A 14,973-nucleotide genomic window follows, 5' to 3' on the forward strand; every position below is an offset into this window, starting at 1 on the left:
AAGAAAGAGGCAATAGTCAAGCGAGGCACAGACAGGATATCAAAAACAGAGAAAAAGGGCAAAATATAAAATGGAGTCAGAAACCAGAATATCAACACAGTGCTACAAAAGGCTTGGTAACGTGAGACACAAGGTACAGCGCATATATTTTGCCAAGTCTGTGGGTAATGAGAGTCCTTGTAAGTGTGCACTGTGACTGCACTCTAATCTGGAACAGGTGCATGGTAATTAGTCCTAATGGCGCTGCACACGTGTACGTGAGTAGCTGTGTGGGTGCACCATCGTTGAAGACAAACTTCATATCCTGGACCATCTAAAGCATGGTCAGAAAGCAACAAATTTTTCTCAAGAATGTGTTATCCTGGAAAATTCAATTTCAACTTTTAAAGCAAAAGAGCTCTGAGACTTCGTCCATAAATGCAATCAACATGATGGGCTGGAAAGAAGTAAGATGCAACAAGCATACAACAGCAAGAGTGACTTATTTCCTTTACTTACTTCATAAACTTGGAAGTGAATTAAGTGTAAATATAAATTAAACACAGTCGGTCTTGTTTTATGTAAAAGTGCGTGTTTGGTGTGACAAGTGGGTCCAGTTCAGTTTTACAGTATTTTCTGTGTGTGTATATATATATATATATATATATATATATATATATATATATATATATATATATGTGTGTGTGTGTGTGTGTATGTATGTATGTGTGTGTGTTATTTACCAGCTGGGAGGTCCATATCGTGAAATACCGTGACCAAGGTCTTGAAAGTACTGACCGAGGTCACGGTATTTCACCATACGGACCGACCTTAAGCTGGTAAATAATATATTTATTTTTTTCTTTACCAAATTCTAACAGAAAACGAGAGCGCCCGAAAGAGAAAACCAAGCCGAGGCGAGCCACCATTTTGAATCCTCATTCACGGCTGTAATGCAAATGGCTTCCTCCTCGGTATACAAGTGCACTTCCATGGCAGGAAAAAAAAAAACTACATTTTGCTGCCTATGTAGTCCCCTATTTATACAAAATTGGGTCATTCAGGATTCAGCCATGTTTTTGCTCGGTGTTAGCAAGTTAGAGGTTTTTAGCTTTCTCCTGAAATGTTTTTTTATTTCTTCTTCCTCAGGGTAGTAAAACTCGCTTTCGCTGTGAACACTGTCGTTATCGCTATCCATGCTGTAAAATTAATGCTATTCTCCTGAGAAATGCAAAAATAAATGTTGACAAAAATTGCTACCATGTTTGTTGTTGTTGTGAACGAGCGAGTCGCCAGAGGTCCATAACCGGGGTCTGTAACTGGGGTCCGTACCGTAGGATACGGACCCGCTCGCCAGCCAGTCAGAGCGCAGGATTTGATGGAAACCGGACCACGAAAAAAATAAAATGAACTATTTGAACATATTCCAAGGAGTTTGTTATAGCGGGCTGCAGTGTAGTATACTTTGGAATGCTGTTTGTTAGATGGCTCAAAAACTGTGAGCTTTCAAGTTTGACTCACAGTTGGCAACAACAGCAGCTTCAACAAATCTCTGGGCTGAATCTGATAAAGAGCCTGATAAGGTTTTTTTTTTTTTTGTGATTCAATACCTACCTGAGTCTTTCAGGTCTCTTTAAAGGTGACTGATGTAACCGCATGACCTTCACCTCCATCTGGTGGTCACTGCCTTTTGAAGTGTAAATGGAAGCACACAAGCGTGACTCTGCAGTATTGTGAGTCTCAGAACCGTTCTCTCAAGTAGAATTATAGCACTGTTTTTCAGCATTAAGCCAATGAACTGTTTTTGCAAGGATCATTGCCTTGCTGCATTGGCAGTGCTTTTACAGCTCATATGGGAAATCACGTTGCCAGAATAATGTTGTACGGTAATATGCAACAGATGTATATGTACAAGAGCTCTGTTTTTCCGAGTTTCGACTTAAAGCGAGAGAGAGAGAGAGAGAGAGAGAGACTGTGGTAACTGGTACCATTTGTGCTGCAGAGATACAGCAGCTCCCTGAGGCAACCACCATTGCAACACACACAGACTTTTACAAATGCCATGTCAGCTGTTTACATGATGCTGTTTACTCTTCTGGTCAGAACGTGTGCTTATTTTATGGTTAAAATGTCATCAGCCATCTTGCAAAGGTCACAGCACATTTTATTAAGTAAAAATATATATATATTGAGGATTCTGATTAAGGTTGCATAATGCCGTGACTCGCTTGTTCTCATTCTCATTACTCTAGGCTCTTTCTGATTTAATGCTTATTAACCACACACCCCATCCCCCAAGTTCTAATTTAAAAAAAAAAAAAGCAAAGCTGATTCAATACCAGTGACAAATTATGCGAGTCCTGATGAGCATTGGGGAATCTGTGTGTTGAAGTGTGTGGGATGGTTTTTATATACTGGCGGGGACCAAATGTCCCCACAAAAATAGGAATATCCGACATGACGTTTGGCCCGTCCCAACAAGCGCAACTGCTTATATTTTAAAGAGCCAAAAGTTTTCCATTTGATTACTAAGATGAGGGTGTAAGCAGGTGTAAGCATTCATTAATAATTCAGTCAGTGGAAGATCCTGACGTGTGTGTGTGTGTTGTTCATAAATGCTTTTCTTTTTTTTTTTTTTTTAACAGGCCACAGGAAGGACTTAGAATGACGACCGAATTGCAAGAGATTGCCATCATGGAGGACAAGCCTTTACTTACGAGTCAAACGGACAGCGTGAAGGTCACTCTTATAAACACAGGCACAGAAAAATAATGCTGACTTCCATCCACTAAATCTCCACAAAGATGAATCATTAATGACGGGTTATACACGCAGGCTGTATGATAAATATTATGGAATGTTAATTTATACCTATTTAAGCCTTCCACTTTCCTCATTCGCATTGGTAGTTAAAATAGGTCTGGGGTGTTATTTTTTTTTTAAGCCCAGGGATTTTGATATCATTATGGCCATTTTCCATGGGAGCTTTTATTCTGCGTCATCTCTGCGCTTCAAGTCATGCAGTAGATTTCACAGGCTCAAATGATCATATTAACACCAAGCAGTGGCGTCAAGAGCTCGACTTCCATATAAGGCGCTTCCTGTCCTTTATGTGCAGCGAGGATTATATGGGCTGCGGAAAGATTATCCATGCATGTACCAGCATACGTGCAGAGCTTTCAGGAGCCACCTGCTGGTAACTTGAAACACTGAAAGACTCCGTAGACATGTAGTGCAGAATTATAAATAAATGTCTTGTCCATGGCACTAGACAAAACATGTCCCGATCATGAAACACCTGTTATGAAACAAAACAAATCCACTTCAGTTTATTGTATTAGATAAAGTGCTAATAGTACATGGAGCATGCTGAAAGACTTCAGATTAGCATTACGTCCTTATTCAAATTATGTGCTACTGTATTTCAACCATCCATCCAGTATCTTTTCCTGTCATTAACCATGAATACTGACATAATTACAGGGTGATGTTCATCTCATCTCATTATCTCTAGCTGCTTTATCCTGTTCTACAGGGTCGCAGGCAAGCTGGAGCCTATCCCAGCTGACTACGGGCGAAAGGCGGGGTACACCCTGGACAAGTCGCCAGGTCATCACAGGGCTAACACATAGACACAGACAACCATTCACACTCACATTCACACCTACGGTCAATTTAGAGTCACCAGTTAACCTAACCTGCATGTCTTTGGACTGTGGGGGAAACCGGAGCACCCACACGGACACGGGGAGAACATGCAAACTCCGCACAGAAAGGCCCTCGCCGGCCACGGGGCTCGAACCCGGACCTTCTTGCTGTGAGGTGACAGCGCTAACCACTACACCACCGTGCCGCCCCAGGGTGATGTCAGCAATGCTAAAGTTTTCCAAGACTCTCTCAAAGGAGAAAGGATGATAAAGGATCAAAAAAGGAATGCAAAGGTTGACGCCTTTTCCAGTTTATCAGCCATGTGTGGTCTTAATTAGCATGACGAACGCAACAGGGAGAAACACTGCTGTTGAATTAATGAGGCAGACAGAGTACTTGGAAAAATTACTATACTTGAACCGATCCCCATATGAAAAAAACGTCTGTAGTTCAGTGGCTCTAGTGTTCTAAACATGTAGCAGATAGATGTCTGGTCTAGAGCCATTAGACCAGAAAGAGGACAGTTTTCAGACGCTCATACATTTTATTTTATTCCCCTCTCTGATCTGATTACCAAACTGCCGACATGGCATGTTTTGTAAAAAGTGGATATCAAGAACAGAATATTTAAAGACTAATAGACAGTGAAGTATGTGTTTTATTCTCTCCATATCACATTCAGGACAGATGTCTCATCTGTTCAAAGCCTGCAGCACTGGTAAAAAAGTGATAGCATGAAGCACCATTAGCCATAAACTATTCATTAATGGTTAAGTTAGATATCTGGACCTTTGTAAACAAGAAACTAAAAAGCCAGACCTTTTACAAATTTTAGTTGAATACCCTTGCTTTAGAGCGTATGGTAAAAATAGTGGAGTAGTGTAATCTTATTTTTTTTTTTCACACATACAGTACTGTGCAAAGGCGGCACAGTGGTGTAGTGGTTAGCGCTGTCGCCTCACAGCAAGAAGGTCCTGGGTTCGAGCCCCGGGGCCGGCGAGGGCCTTTCTGTGTGGAGTTTGCATGTTCTCCCCGTGTCCGCGTGGGTTTCCTCCGGGTGCTCCGGTTTCCCCCACAGTCCAAAGACATGCAGGTTAGGTTAACTGGTGACTCTAAATTGACCGTAGGTGTGAATGCGAGTGTGAATGGTTGTCTGTGTCTATGTGTCAGCCCTGTGATGACCTGGCGACTTGTCCAGGGTGTACCCCGCCTTTCGCCCGTAGTCAGCTGGGATAGGCTCCAGCTTGCCTGCGACCCTGTAGAAGGATAAAGCGGCTAGAGATAATGAGATGAGATGAGTACTGTGCAAAAGTCTGAGGCACCCTTTTTTTCATACAATCTTTGTTATAGATTTCTATTTTATGACTTCTACATTATCGAGTCAGTACAAAAATCTTTTAGATTTCCAAACATTCGTTTTCTAGCACAAAATTAAATGCTACAGAGAAAAAAAAAGTTTGTATCTGAGCAGCATATTACATAAGAGATCACTTTTCAGATTAAAAAAGAAAACATAATGAAGGCTACTGGGTTTTGGTGCAAAATGAAGAAGTGAGTGTGACAGTCAAAGTGTCCAGAAGAACTGGGGCTGCTTCTGTAAGATGCTCAGTAAAGCCTACAGCTCATTTCCTTATCAAACTGCACTCACTGTACCTCAGACTACTATTTTATTTAAAGCAAAGGGTCGTCTCACACCAAATATCAACTTTGTTTCATTTATTATGCTTAGCTTACTGCTGTTTTATAGTATTTTTTTTAATGTTAAAACATTTAATTTTGTTATTTTTAAGTAATTTTTGGTCTACAGCATTTCTTTACATGTGCCTAAGACTTTTGCGTGTGTGTGTTTGTATGTATGTATGTATGTATACACACACACACACACACATTTTATATATATAATATATAACAGTTATTCCACGAAATCGGGTCGTACATGAGCTGACAGTCGACGAGGTAAGTTGCACCAAGTCAGCTATAAGCCATGTACGATGAGATTGAGTGGAATAGCTGGTTTATTCTATCCACATTCACTGAATTTTGAGAAATGGAGCATTTTTATATTTAGCAAATGTGCTAAATTAAAAACTTCATACAAAACGTCTGACAAAATCATTTCCACTTAGAATGTAAACAAACTGACGAAATGACAGTAGCAATTTGTGAAAAATGCTATAATAATTCTTGAAAAATAAAAAAGATACATTATTATCATGAAATACTTTATTCCATATTCTGTTGTTTGTTTGTTTGTTTGTTTGTTTGGGGTTTTCTTCTGCTTTTGGAAATTTTTTTGGCAGTTGGCAAACTAACTTAAAGGTGCATTACCGCCACCGACTGGGCTGGAGTGTGGAACAGGGGCTATTGGGGGGGGGAACCCAAAAAAAAAAAAATATATATATATATATATATATATATATATATATATATATATATATATATTAGCCATTTTCTGTTTCTTTTTAAATACTTGATCATTTTTGGGGTTTTGTTTTCAGGTAGAGTTTTTATTTAGTCCTCGCTTGGTTCAGCAACACACTCCGCCATTTTGTTTTTCTCTCCTCATGGTATATGAGCCGATATCCTCATAGTAGAGTAGCTAATCAGAGTGCTTGCTCATATCCAGTGAATGGGAATAGAATGTGTATGTGTATCTATAATTTTTTATGATGGTTTACAGGTAGCTGTTTTATTTAACACTTCATAAACTTTAGTATCCCTCTGTTTCTGTGTAGGAGGCTGAGATTGCAGCCAGACTATTGTTGGATCGGGGTCAGGTAAGAAACTGATATGAGGCGATAGACATGTTGATTGCATAATAGGATAATGACAGTACACAATTAAGTTTAACTTCATGTACTTAATATTGGTTGTTTTGTGTGTGGTTTAGGAATACAATATTGAGACCCCACATGGTTTGCTGCATGTGACGCTCCACGGCACAGGAAGCACCCGTCGGCCAGCTATACTGACTCTTCATGATGTGGGAATGGACAGTGAGTCTCTGTCTGTGTCTCTCTCTTTCTCTCTCTCTCTCTCTCGCTCACACACTCTCACTCACACACTCTCACACACAAACATATGAGGTACTCTAAAAGATTAAATTAAAAGGTCAGGTTCTTGATTAAGCTAGTAAGGAACAAAATCATAATCATATTGTATATTTTGACATTTTTAGCTATTAGTAAACAAATTACAAAGAATAAATCAATGCAAATCGAGACTCGGACACTGAAATCCCACTTGAATCTAACCAATGATTTGTGTCCTCCTAGCAGTCTCTTTTATTAGGGATAATAAAGAGCATATGGAGCATCTCTATACGACATAAAAATGTATATTTATAGGGGTCAATGCATGTACAACCCCGATTCCAAAAAAATTGGGACAAAGTACAAATTGTAAATAAAAACGGAATGCAATAATTTACAAATCTCAAAAACTGATATTGTATTCACAATAGACCACAGACAGCATATCAAATGTCGAAAGTGAGACATTTTGAAATTTCATTCCAAATATTAGCTCATTTGAAATTTCATGACAGCAACACATCTCAAAAAAGTTGGGACAGGGGCAATAAGAGGCTGGAAAAGTTAAAGGTACAAAAAAGGAACAGCTGGAGGACCAAATTGCAACTCATTAGGTCAATTGGCAATAGGTCATTAACATGCCTGGGTATAAAAAGAGCATCTTGGAGTGGCAGCGACTCTCAGAAGTAAAGATGGGAAGAGGATCACCAATCCCCCTAATTCTGCACTGACAAATAGTGGAGCAATATCAGAAAGGAGTTTGACAGTGTAAAATTGCAAAGAGTTTGAACATATCATCATCTACAGTGCATAATATCATCAAAAGATTCAGAGAATCTGGAAGAATCTCTGTGCATAAGGGTCAAGGCCGGAAAACCATACTGGGTGCCCATGATCTTTGGGCCCTTAGACGGCACTGCATCACATACAGGCATGCTTCTGTATTGGAAATCACAAAATGGGCTCAGGAATATTTCCAGAGAACATTATCTGTGAACACAGTTCACTGTGCCATCCACCGTTGCCAGCTAAAACTCTATAGTTCAAAGAAGGAGCCGTATCTAAACACGATCCAGAAACGCAGACGTCTTCTCTGGGCCAAGGCTCATTTAAAATGGACTGTGGCAAAGTGGAAAACTGTTCTGTGGTCAGACGAATCAAAATTTGAACTTCTTTATGGAAATCAGGGACGCCGTGTCATTCGGACTAAAGAGGAGAAGGACGACCCAAGTTGTTATCAGCGCTCAGTTCAGAAGCCTGCATCTCTGTATGGGGTTGCATTAGTGTGTGTGGCATGGGCAGCTTACACATCTGGAAAGACACCATCAATGCTGAAAGGTATATCCAGGTTCTAGAGCAACATATGCTCCCATCCAGACGACGTCTCTTTCAGGGAAGACCTTGCATTTTCCCACATGACAATGCCAAACCACATACTGCATCAATTACAGCATCATGGCTGCGTAGAAGAAGGGTCCGGGTACTGAACTGGCCAGCCTGCAGTCCAGATCTTCCACCCATAGAAAACGTTTGGCGCATCATAAAACGGAAGATACAACAAAAAAAGACCCAAGACAGTTGAGCAACTAGAATCCTACATTAGACAAGAATGGGTTAACATTCCTATCCCTAAACTTGAGCAACTTGTCTCCTCAGTCCCCAGACGTTTACAGACTGTTGTAAAGAGAAAAGGGGATGTCTCACAGTGGTAAACATGGCCTTGTCCCAACTTTTTTGAGATGTGTTGTTGTCATGAAATTTAAAATCACCTAATTTTTCTCTTTACATGATGCATTTTCTCAGTTTAAACATTTGATGTCATCTATGTTCTATTCTGAATAAAATATGGAATTTTGAAACTTCCACATCATTGCATTCCGTTTTTATTTACAATTTGTACTTTGTCCCAACTTTTTTGGAATCGGGGTTGTATGCATGGTGCCTTACAGTGGACTAGCATCATGTCCGGTGTAATCCCACCCCATGCCCAGTGTTCTGAATTGGCCCTGGGTCCACCATAACCCTGACTAAGATAAAGCAGTTACTGAAGTTGGATGAATGAATGAACACACATTCATAGAGCCTCGTGTGTTGTTGTTGTTGTTTTTACAAGGGTTAATGTATAGAGATGCTCCTATGCCATTTTTAGCAGCATCTTGGGAAATATAGTATGTAAATCTATATACAAATTTTACGACTTACAAAAATAATGCTGTGATGACGTGGCGACTTGTCCAGGGTGTACCCCGCCTTTCGCCCGTAGTCAGCTGGGATAGGCTCCAGCTTGCCTGCGACCCTGTAGAACAGGATAAAGTGGCAACAGATCATGAGATGAGACAAAAGTAATGTAATATATTCTATGAACACAAGTGCATTACTGGGAAATATGCCACTCGTATTATTAATACGAGCTACATCCGGGACATGGAGACCCAAAACTGTGACATAAATCTCTATATGTCACTCGTGAGGAAATCAATGAATTGGTTTGATAAATTTGAGTACCTTTTTGTTTGTGTCTATATAATAAAAAGAACATCACACATTGGCTTGAAGATATGAAGTTTATCTTGTGTTAAACTCGCATTTTTCATCCAAAATACATTGTGAATCTGAGTGACGTATTTAAATAATATAATATTGGCTGGTGTTGAGTGGTATATCGGATATATTCCATTCAGCTAGCATGATATTGAATGAGTTGAAGACGAGTTCAATATCATGCCAGCTGAATAAAATATATCTGATGGACCATGAAAAAAGCCAGCCAATATTATTATTATTATTATTATTATTATTATTATACATACAGTGGTGTTTGAAAGTTTGTGAAACCCTTTAGAATTTTCTATATTTCTGCATAAATAGGACCTAAAACAACGTCAGATTTTCACACAAGTCCTAAAAGTAGATAAAGAGAACCCAGTTAAACAAATGAGACAAAAATATTATACTTAGTTACAGTGGGGCAAAAAAGTATTTAGTCAGTCACCAATTGTGCAAGTTCTCCCACTTAAAAAGATGAGAGAGGCCCGTAATTTTCATCATAGGTATACCTCAACTATGAGAGACAAAATGAGGAAAAAAATCCATTAAAAAAAATCACATTGTCTGATTTTTAAAGAATTTATTTGCAAATTATGGTGGAAAATAAGTATTTGGTCAATAACAAAAGGTAATCTCAATACTTTGTTATATACCCTTTGTTGGCAATGACAGAGGTCAAACGTTTTCTGTAAGTCTTCACAAGGTTTTCACACACTGTTGCTGGTATTTTGGCCCATTCCTCCATGCAGATCTCCTCTAGAGCAGTGATGTTTTGGGGCTGTCGCTGGGCAACACGGACTTTCAACTCCCTCCAAAGATTTTCTATGGGGTTGAGATCTGGAGACTGACTAGGCCACTCCAGGACCTTGAAATGCTTCTTACGAAGCCACTCCTTCGTTGCCCGGGCGGTGTGTTTGGGATCACGGTCATGCTGAAAGACCCAGCCACGTTTCATCTTCAATCACTTGTTGATGGAAGGAGGTTTTCACTCAAAATCTCATGATACATGGCCCTATTCATTCTTTCCTTTACACGGATCAGTCGTCCTGGTCCCTTTGCAGAAAAACAGCCCCAAAGCATGATGTTTCCACCCCCATGCTTCACAGTAGGTATGGTGTTCTTTGGATGCAACTCAGCATCCTTCCTCCTCCAAACACGACAAGTTGAGTTTTTACCAAAAAGTTCTATTTTGGTTTCATCTGACCATATGACATCCTCTTCTGGATCATCCAAATGCTCTCTAGCAAACTTCAGACGGGCCTGGACACGTACACTGGCTTAAGCAAGGGGACACATCTGGCACTGCAGGATTTGAGTCCCTGGCGGCGTAGTGTTACTGATTGTAGCCTTTGTTACTTTGGTCCCAGCTCTCTGCAGGTCATTCACTAGGTCCCCCTGTGTGGTTCTGGGATTTTTGCTCACCGTTCTTGTGATCATTTTGACCCCACAGGGTGAGATCTTGCGTGGAGCCCCAGATCGAGGGAGATTATCAGTGGTCTTGTATGTCTTCCATTTTCTAATAATTGCTCCCACAGTTGATTTCTTCACACCAAGCTGCTTACCTATCGCAGATTCAGTCTTCCCAGCCTGGTGCAGGTCTACAATTTTGTTTCTGGTGTCCTTTGACAGCTCTTTGGTCTTGGCCATAGTGGAGTTTGGAGTGTGACTGTTTGAGGTTGTGGACAGGTGTCTTTTATACTGATAACGAGTTCAAACAGGTGCCATTAATACAGGTAATGAGTGGAGGACAGAGGAGCCTCTTAAAGAAGTTGTTACAGGTCTGTGAGAGCCAGAAATCTTGCTTGTTTGTAGGTGACCAAATACTTATTTTACTGAGGAATTTACCAAATAATTCATTAAAAATCCTACAATGTGATTTCCTGGATTCTTTCCCCCCATTCTGTCTCTCATATTTGAAGTGTACCTATGATAAAAATTACAGGCCTCTCTCATCTTTTTAAGTGGGAGAACTTGCACAATTGGTGGCTGACTAAATACTTTTTTGCCCCACTGTATTTATTGAGGAAAATAATCCAATATTACATATCTGTGAGTGGCAAAAGTATGTGAACCTTTGCTTTCAGTATCTGGTGTGACCCCCTTGTGCAGCAATAACTACAACTAAACGTCTCCGGTAACTGTTGATCAGTCCTGCAGACCGGCTTGGAGGAATTTTAGCCCATTCCTCCGTACAGAACAGCTTCAACTCTAGAATGTTGGTGGGTTTCCTCACATGAACTGCTCGCTTCAGGTCCTTCCACAACATTTCCATTGGATTAAGGTCAGGACTTTGACTTGGCCATTCGAAAACATTAACTTTATTCTTCTTTAACCATTCTTTGGTAGAACGACTTGTGTGCTTAGGATCGCTGTCTTGCTGCATGACCCACCTTCTCTTGAGATTCAGTTCATGGACAGATGTCCTGACATTTTCCTTTAGAATTTGCTGGTATAATTCAGAATTCATTGTTCCATCAATGATGGCAAGCCGTCCTGGCCCAGATGCAGCAAAACAGGCCCAAACCGTGATACAACCACTAGGGATGTCCCGATCCGATCACGTGATCGGAAATCGGGCCCGATCACATGGTTTCAGACTCGATCGGAATCGGGCATTGCCTCCCGATCAGGGATCGGATATATATCTATATAATATATTCTCATTTTTAACACATCAATAGCTATGCGTTGGCACAGAGTGAGACCAGACCTCTTGTCTCAACACAGCAACATCAACGCGTGCGGCATGACATCACTTTGTAGCGGAGACGCTATTGGTTATTGGCTGCCTGCTGCCGGCAAAGTTGAACACGGAAGCAGTTCGAAGCGGAAAGCAAAGCATGAGATCTTTTTTTTTTTTTCCATTGGATGACAAAAGAAACGGGCTCAAACCTGAAAGGGTAGAAATGCTTGTTTTCATCAAGAAAAACGTTCATTTCCTTAATTGAAATTACTGTACACCACTGTGAGATGCGTTCTTAAAAGCAAATTACCGGCACTGTGGCACTTTATTTTTTTTATTTGTTTACATTCCTGCCAGGTATTTTAAGGTTATTTTTTTAAAATTTGTTATTTATTGTTCAAACTGCCTCACGTAAGTGCTCTGTTTGCTAACGGAGTTGTTGGATGTTAAAATAAGGTGTTAAATAAAAAATGAGGAACATCCTGGATCCGTTTCTTTCCTCGTCTTTATTATTTTTTATGGATTATAAGAAGTATCGGATCGGGACTCGGTATCGGCAGATACTCAAAATCAAATGATCGGTATCGGATCGGAGGGCAAAAAAACCTGATCGGGACATCCCTAACAACCACCACCATGTTTCACAGATGGGATAAGATTCTTATGCTGAAATGCAGTGTTTTCCTTTCTCCAAACATAACGGTTCTCATTTAAACCAAAAAGTTCTATTTTGGTCTCATCCGTCCATAAAACATTTTTCCAATAGCCTTCTGGCTTGTCCATGTGATCTTTAGCAAACTGCAGATGAGCAGCAATGTTCTTTTGGGAGAGCAGTGGCTTTCTCCTTGCAACCCTGCCATGCACACATGTTGTTCAGTGTTCTCCTGATGGTGGGCTCATGAACATTAACATTAGCCAATGTAAGAGAGGCCTTCAGTTGCTTAGAAGTTACCCTGGGGTCCTTTGTGACCTCGCCGACTATTACAACCCCGATTCCAAAAAAGTTGGGACAAAGTACAAATTGTAAATAAAAATGGAATGCAATGATGTGGAAGTTTCAAAATTCTATATTTTATTCAGAATAGAACATAGATGACATATCAAATGTTTAAACTGAGAAAATGTATCATTTAAAGAGAAAAATTAGGTAATTTTAAATTTCATGACAACAACACATCTCAAAAAAGTTGGGACAAGGCCATGTTTACCACTGTGAGACATCCCCTTTTCTCTTTACAGCAGTCTGTAAATGTCTGGGGACTGAGGAGACAAGTTGCTCAAGTTTAGGGATAGGAATGTTAACCCATTCTTGTCTAATGTAGGATTCTAGTTGCTCAACTGTCTTCGGTCTTTTTTGTCGTATCTTCCGTTTTATGATGCGACAAATGTTTTCTATGGGTGAAAGATCTGGACTGCAGGCTGGCCAGTTCAGTACCCGGACCCTTCTTCTACGCAGCCATGATGCTGTAATTGATGCAGTATGTGGTTTGGCATTGTCATGTTGGAAAATGCAAGGTCTTCCCTGAAAGAGACGTCGTCTGGATGGGAGCATATGTTGCTCTAGAACCTGGATATACCTTTCAGCATTGATGGTGTCTTTCCAGATGTGTAAGCTGCCCATGCCACACGCACTAATGCAACCCCATACCATCAGAGATGCAGGCTTCTGAACTGAGCGCTGATAACAACTTGGGTCGTCCTTCTCCTCTTTAGTCCGAATGACACGGCGTCCCTGATTTCCATAAAGAAGTTCAAATTTTGATTCATCTGACCACAGAACAGTTTTCCACTTTGCCACAGTCCATTTTAAATGAGCCTTGGCCCAGAGAAGACGTCTGCACTTCTGGATCACGTTTAGATACGGCTTCTTCTTTGAACTATAGAGTTTTAGCTGGCAACGGCGGATGGCACAGTGAACTGTGTTCACAGATTCTCTGGAAATATTCCTGAGCCCATTTTGTGATTTCCAATACAGAAGCATACCTGTATGTGATGCAGTGCCGTCTAAGGGCCCGAAGATCACGGGCACCCAGTATGGTTTTTCGGCCTTGACCCTTACGCACAGAGATTCTTCCAGATTCTCTGAATCTTTTGATGATATTATGCACTGTAGATGATGATATGTTCAAACTCTTTGCAATTTTACACTGTCAAACTCCTTTCTGATATTGCTCCACTATTTGTCGGTGCAGAATTAGGGGGATTGGTGATCCTCTTCCCATCTTTACTTCTGAGAGCCACTGCCACTCCAAGATGCTCTTTTTATACCCAGGCATGTTAATGACCTATTGCCAATTGACCTAATGAGTTGCAATTTGGTCCTCCAGCTGTTCCTTTTTTGTACCTTTAACTTTTCCAGCCTCTTATTGCCCCTGTCCCAACTTTTTTGAGATGTGTTGCTGTTATGAAATTTCAACTGAGCCAATATTTGGAATGAAATTTCAAAATGTCTCACTTTCGATATTTGATATGTTGTCTATGTTCTATTGTGAATACAATATCAGTTTTTGAGATTTGTAAATTATTGCATTCCGTTTTTATTTACAATTTGTTCTTTGTCCCAACTTTTTTGGAATCGGGGTTGTACACGCCTTGCTCTTGGAGTGATCTTTGTTGGTCGACCACTCCTGGGGAGGTAACAATGGTCTTGAATTTCCTCTATTTGTACACAATCTGTGTGACTGTGGATTGGTGGAGTCCAAACTCTTTAGAGATGGTTCTGTAACCTTTTCCAGCCTGATGAGCATCAACAACACTTTTTCTGAGGTCCTCAGAAATCTCCTTTGTTTGTGCCATGATACACTTCCACAAACATGTGTTGTGAAGATCAGTCTTTGATAGATCACTGTTCTTTAAATAAAACAGGGTGCCCACTCACATCTGATTGTCATCCCATTGACTGAAAACACCTGACTCAGATTTCACCTTCAAATTAATTGCTAATCCTGGAGGTTCACATACTTTTGCCGCTCACAGATATGTAATATTGGATCATTTTCCTCAATAAATAAATGACCAAGTATAATATTTGTCTCATTTGTTTAACTGGGTTCTCTTTATCTACTTTTAGGACTTGTGTGAAAA

General features: G+C 40.3%; 1 protein-coding gene across 3 annotated transcripts in view; it reads left to right on the forward strand.

Moving 5' to 3' along the window:
• ndrg2 (NDRG family member 2) overlaps nucleotides 1-14,973 on the forward strand; it is a 116,897-nt gene that overhangs the window by 86,926 nt on the left and 14,998 nt on the right. For all 3 annotated transcript variants that reach the window (XM_060916926.1, XM_060916924.1, XM_060916923.1), the window contains 3 exons: nucleotides 2,625-2,718; nucleotides 6,363-6,404; nucleotides 6,518-6,623. In XM_060916926.1, the coding sequence (XP_060772909.1) occupies nucleotides 2,644-2,718; nucleotides 6,363-6,404; nucleotides 6,518-6,623 (223 nt within the window). In that variant the 5' untranslated portion in view covers nucleotides 2,625-2,643. The remainder of the gene's footprint in view (nucleotides 1-2,624; nucleotides 2,719-6,362; nucleotides 6,405-6,517; nucleotides 6,624-14,973) is intronic.

The sequence above is a fragment of the Neoarius graeffei genome, chromosome 3, assembly GCF_027579695.1.
Source record: "Neoarius graeffei isolate fNeoGra1 chromosome 3, fNeoGra1.pri, whole genome shotgun sequence".
Taxonomy (NCBI): domain Eukaryota; kingdom Metazoa; phylum Chordata; class Actinopteri; order Siluriformes; family Ariidae; genus Neoarius; species Neoarius graeffei.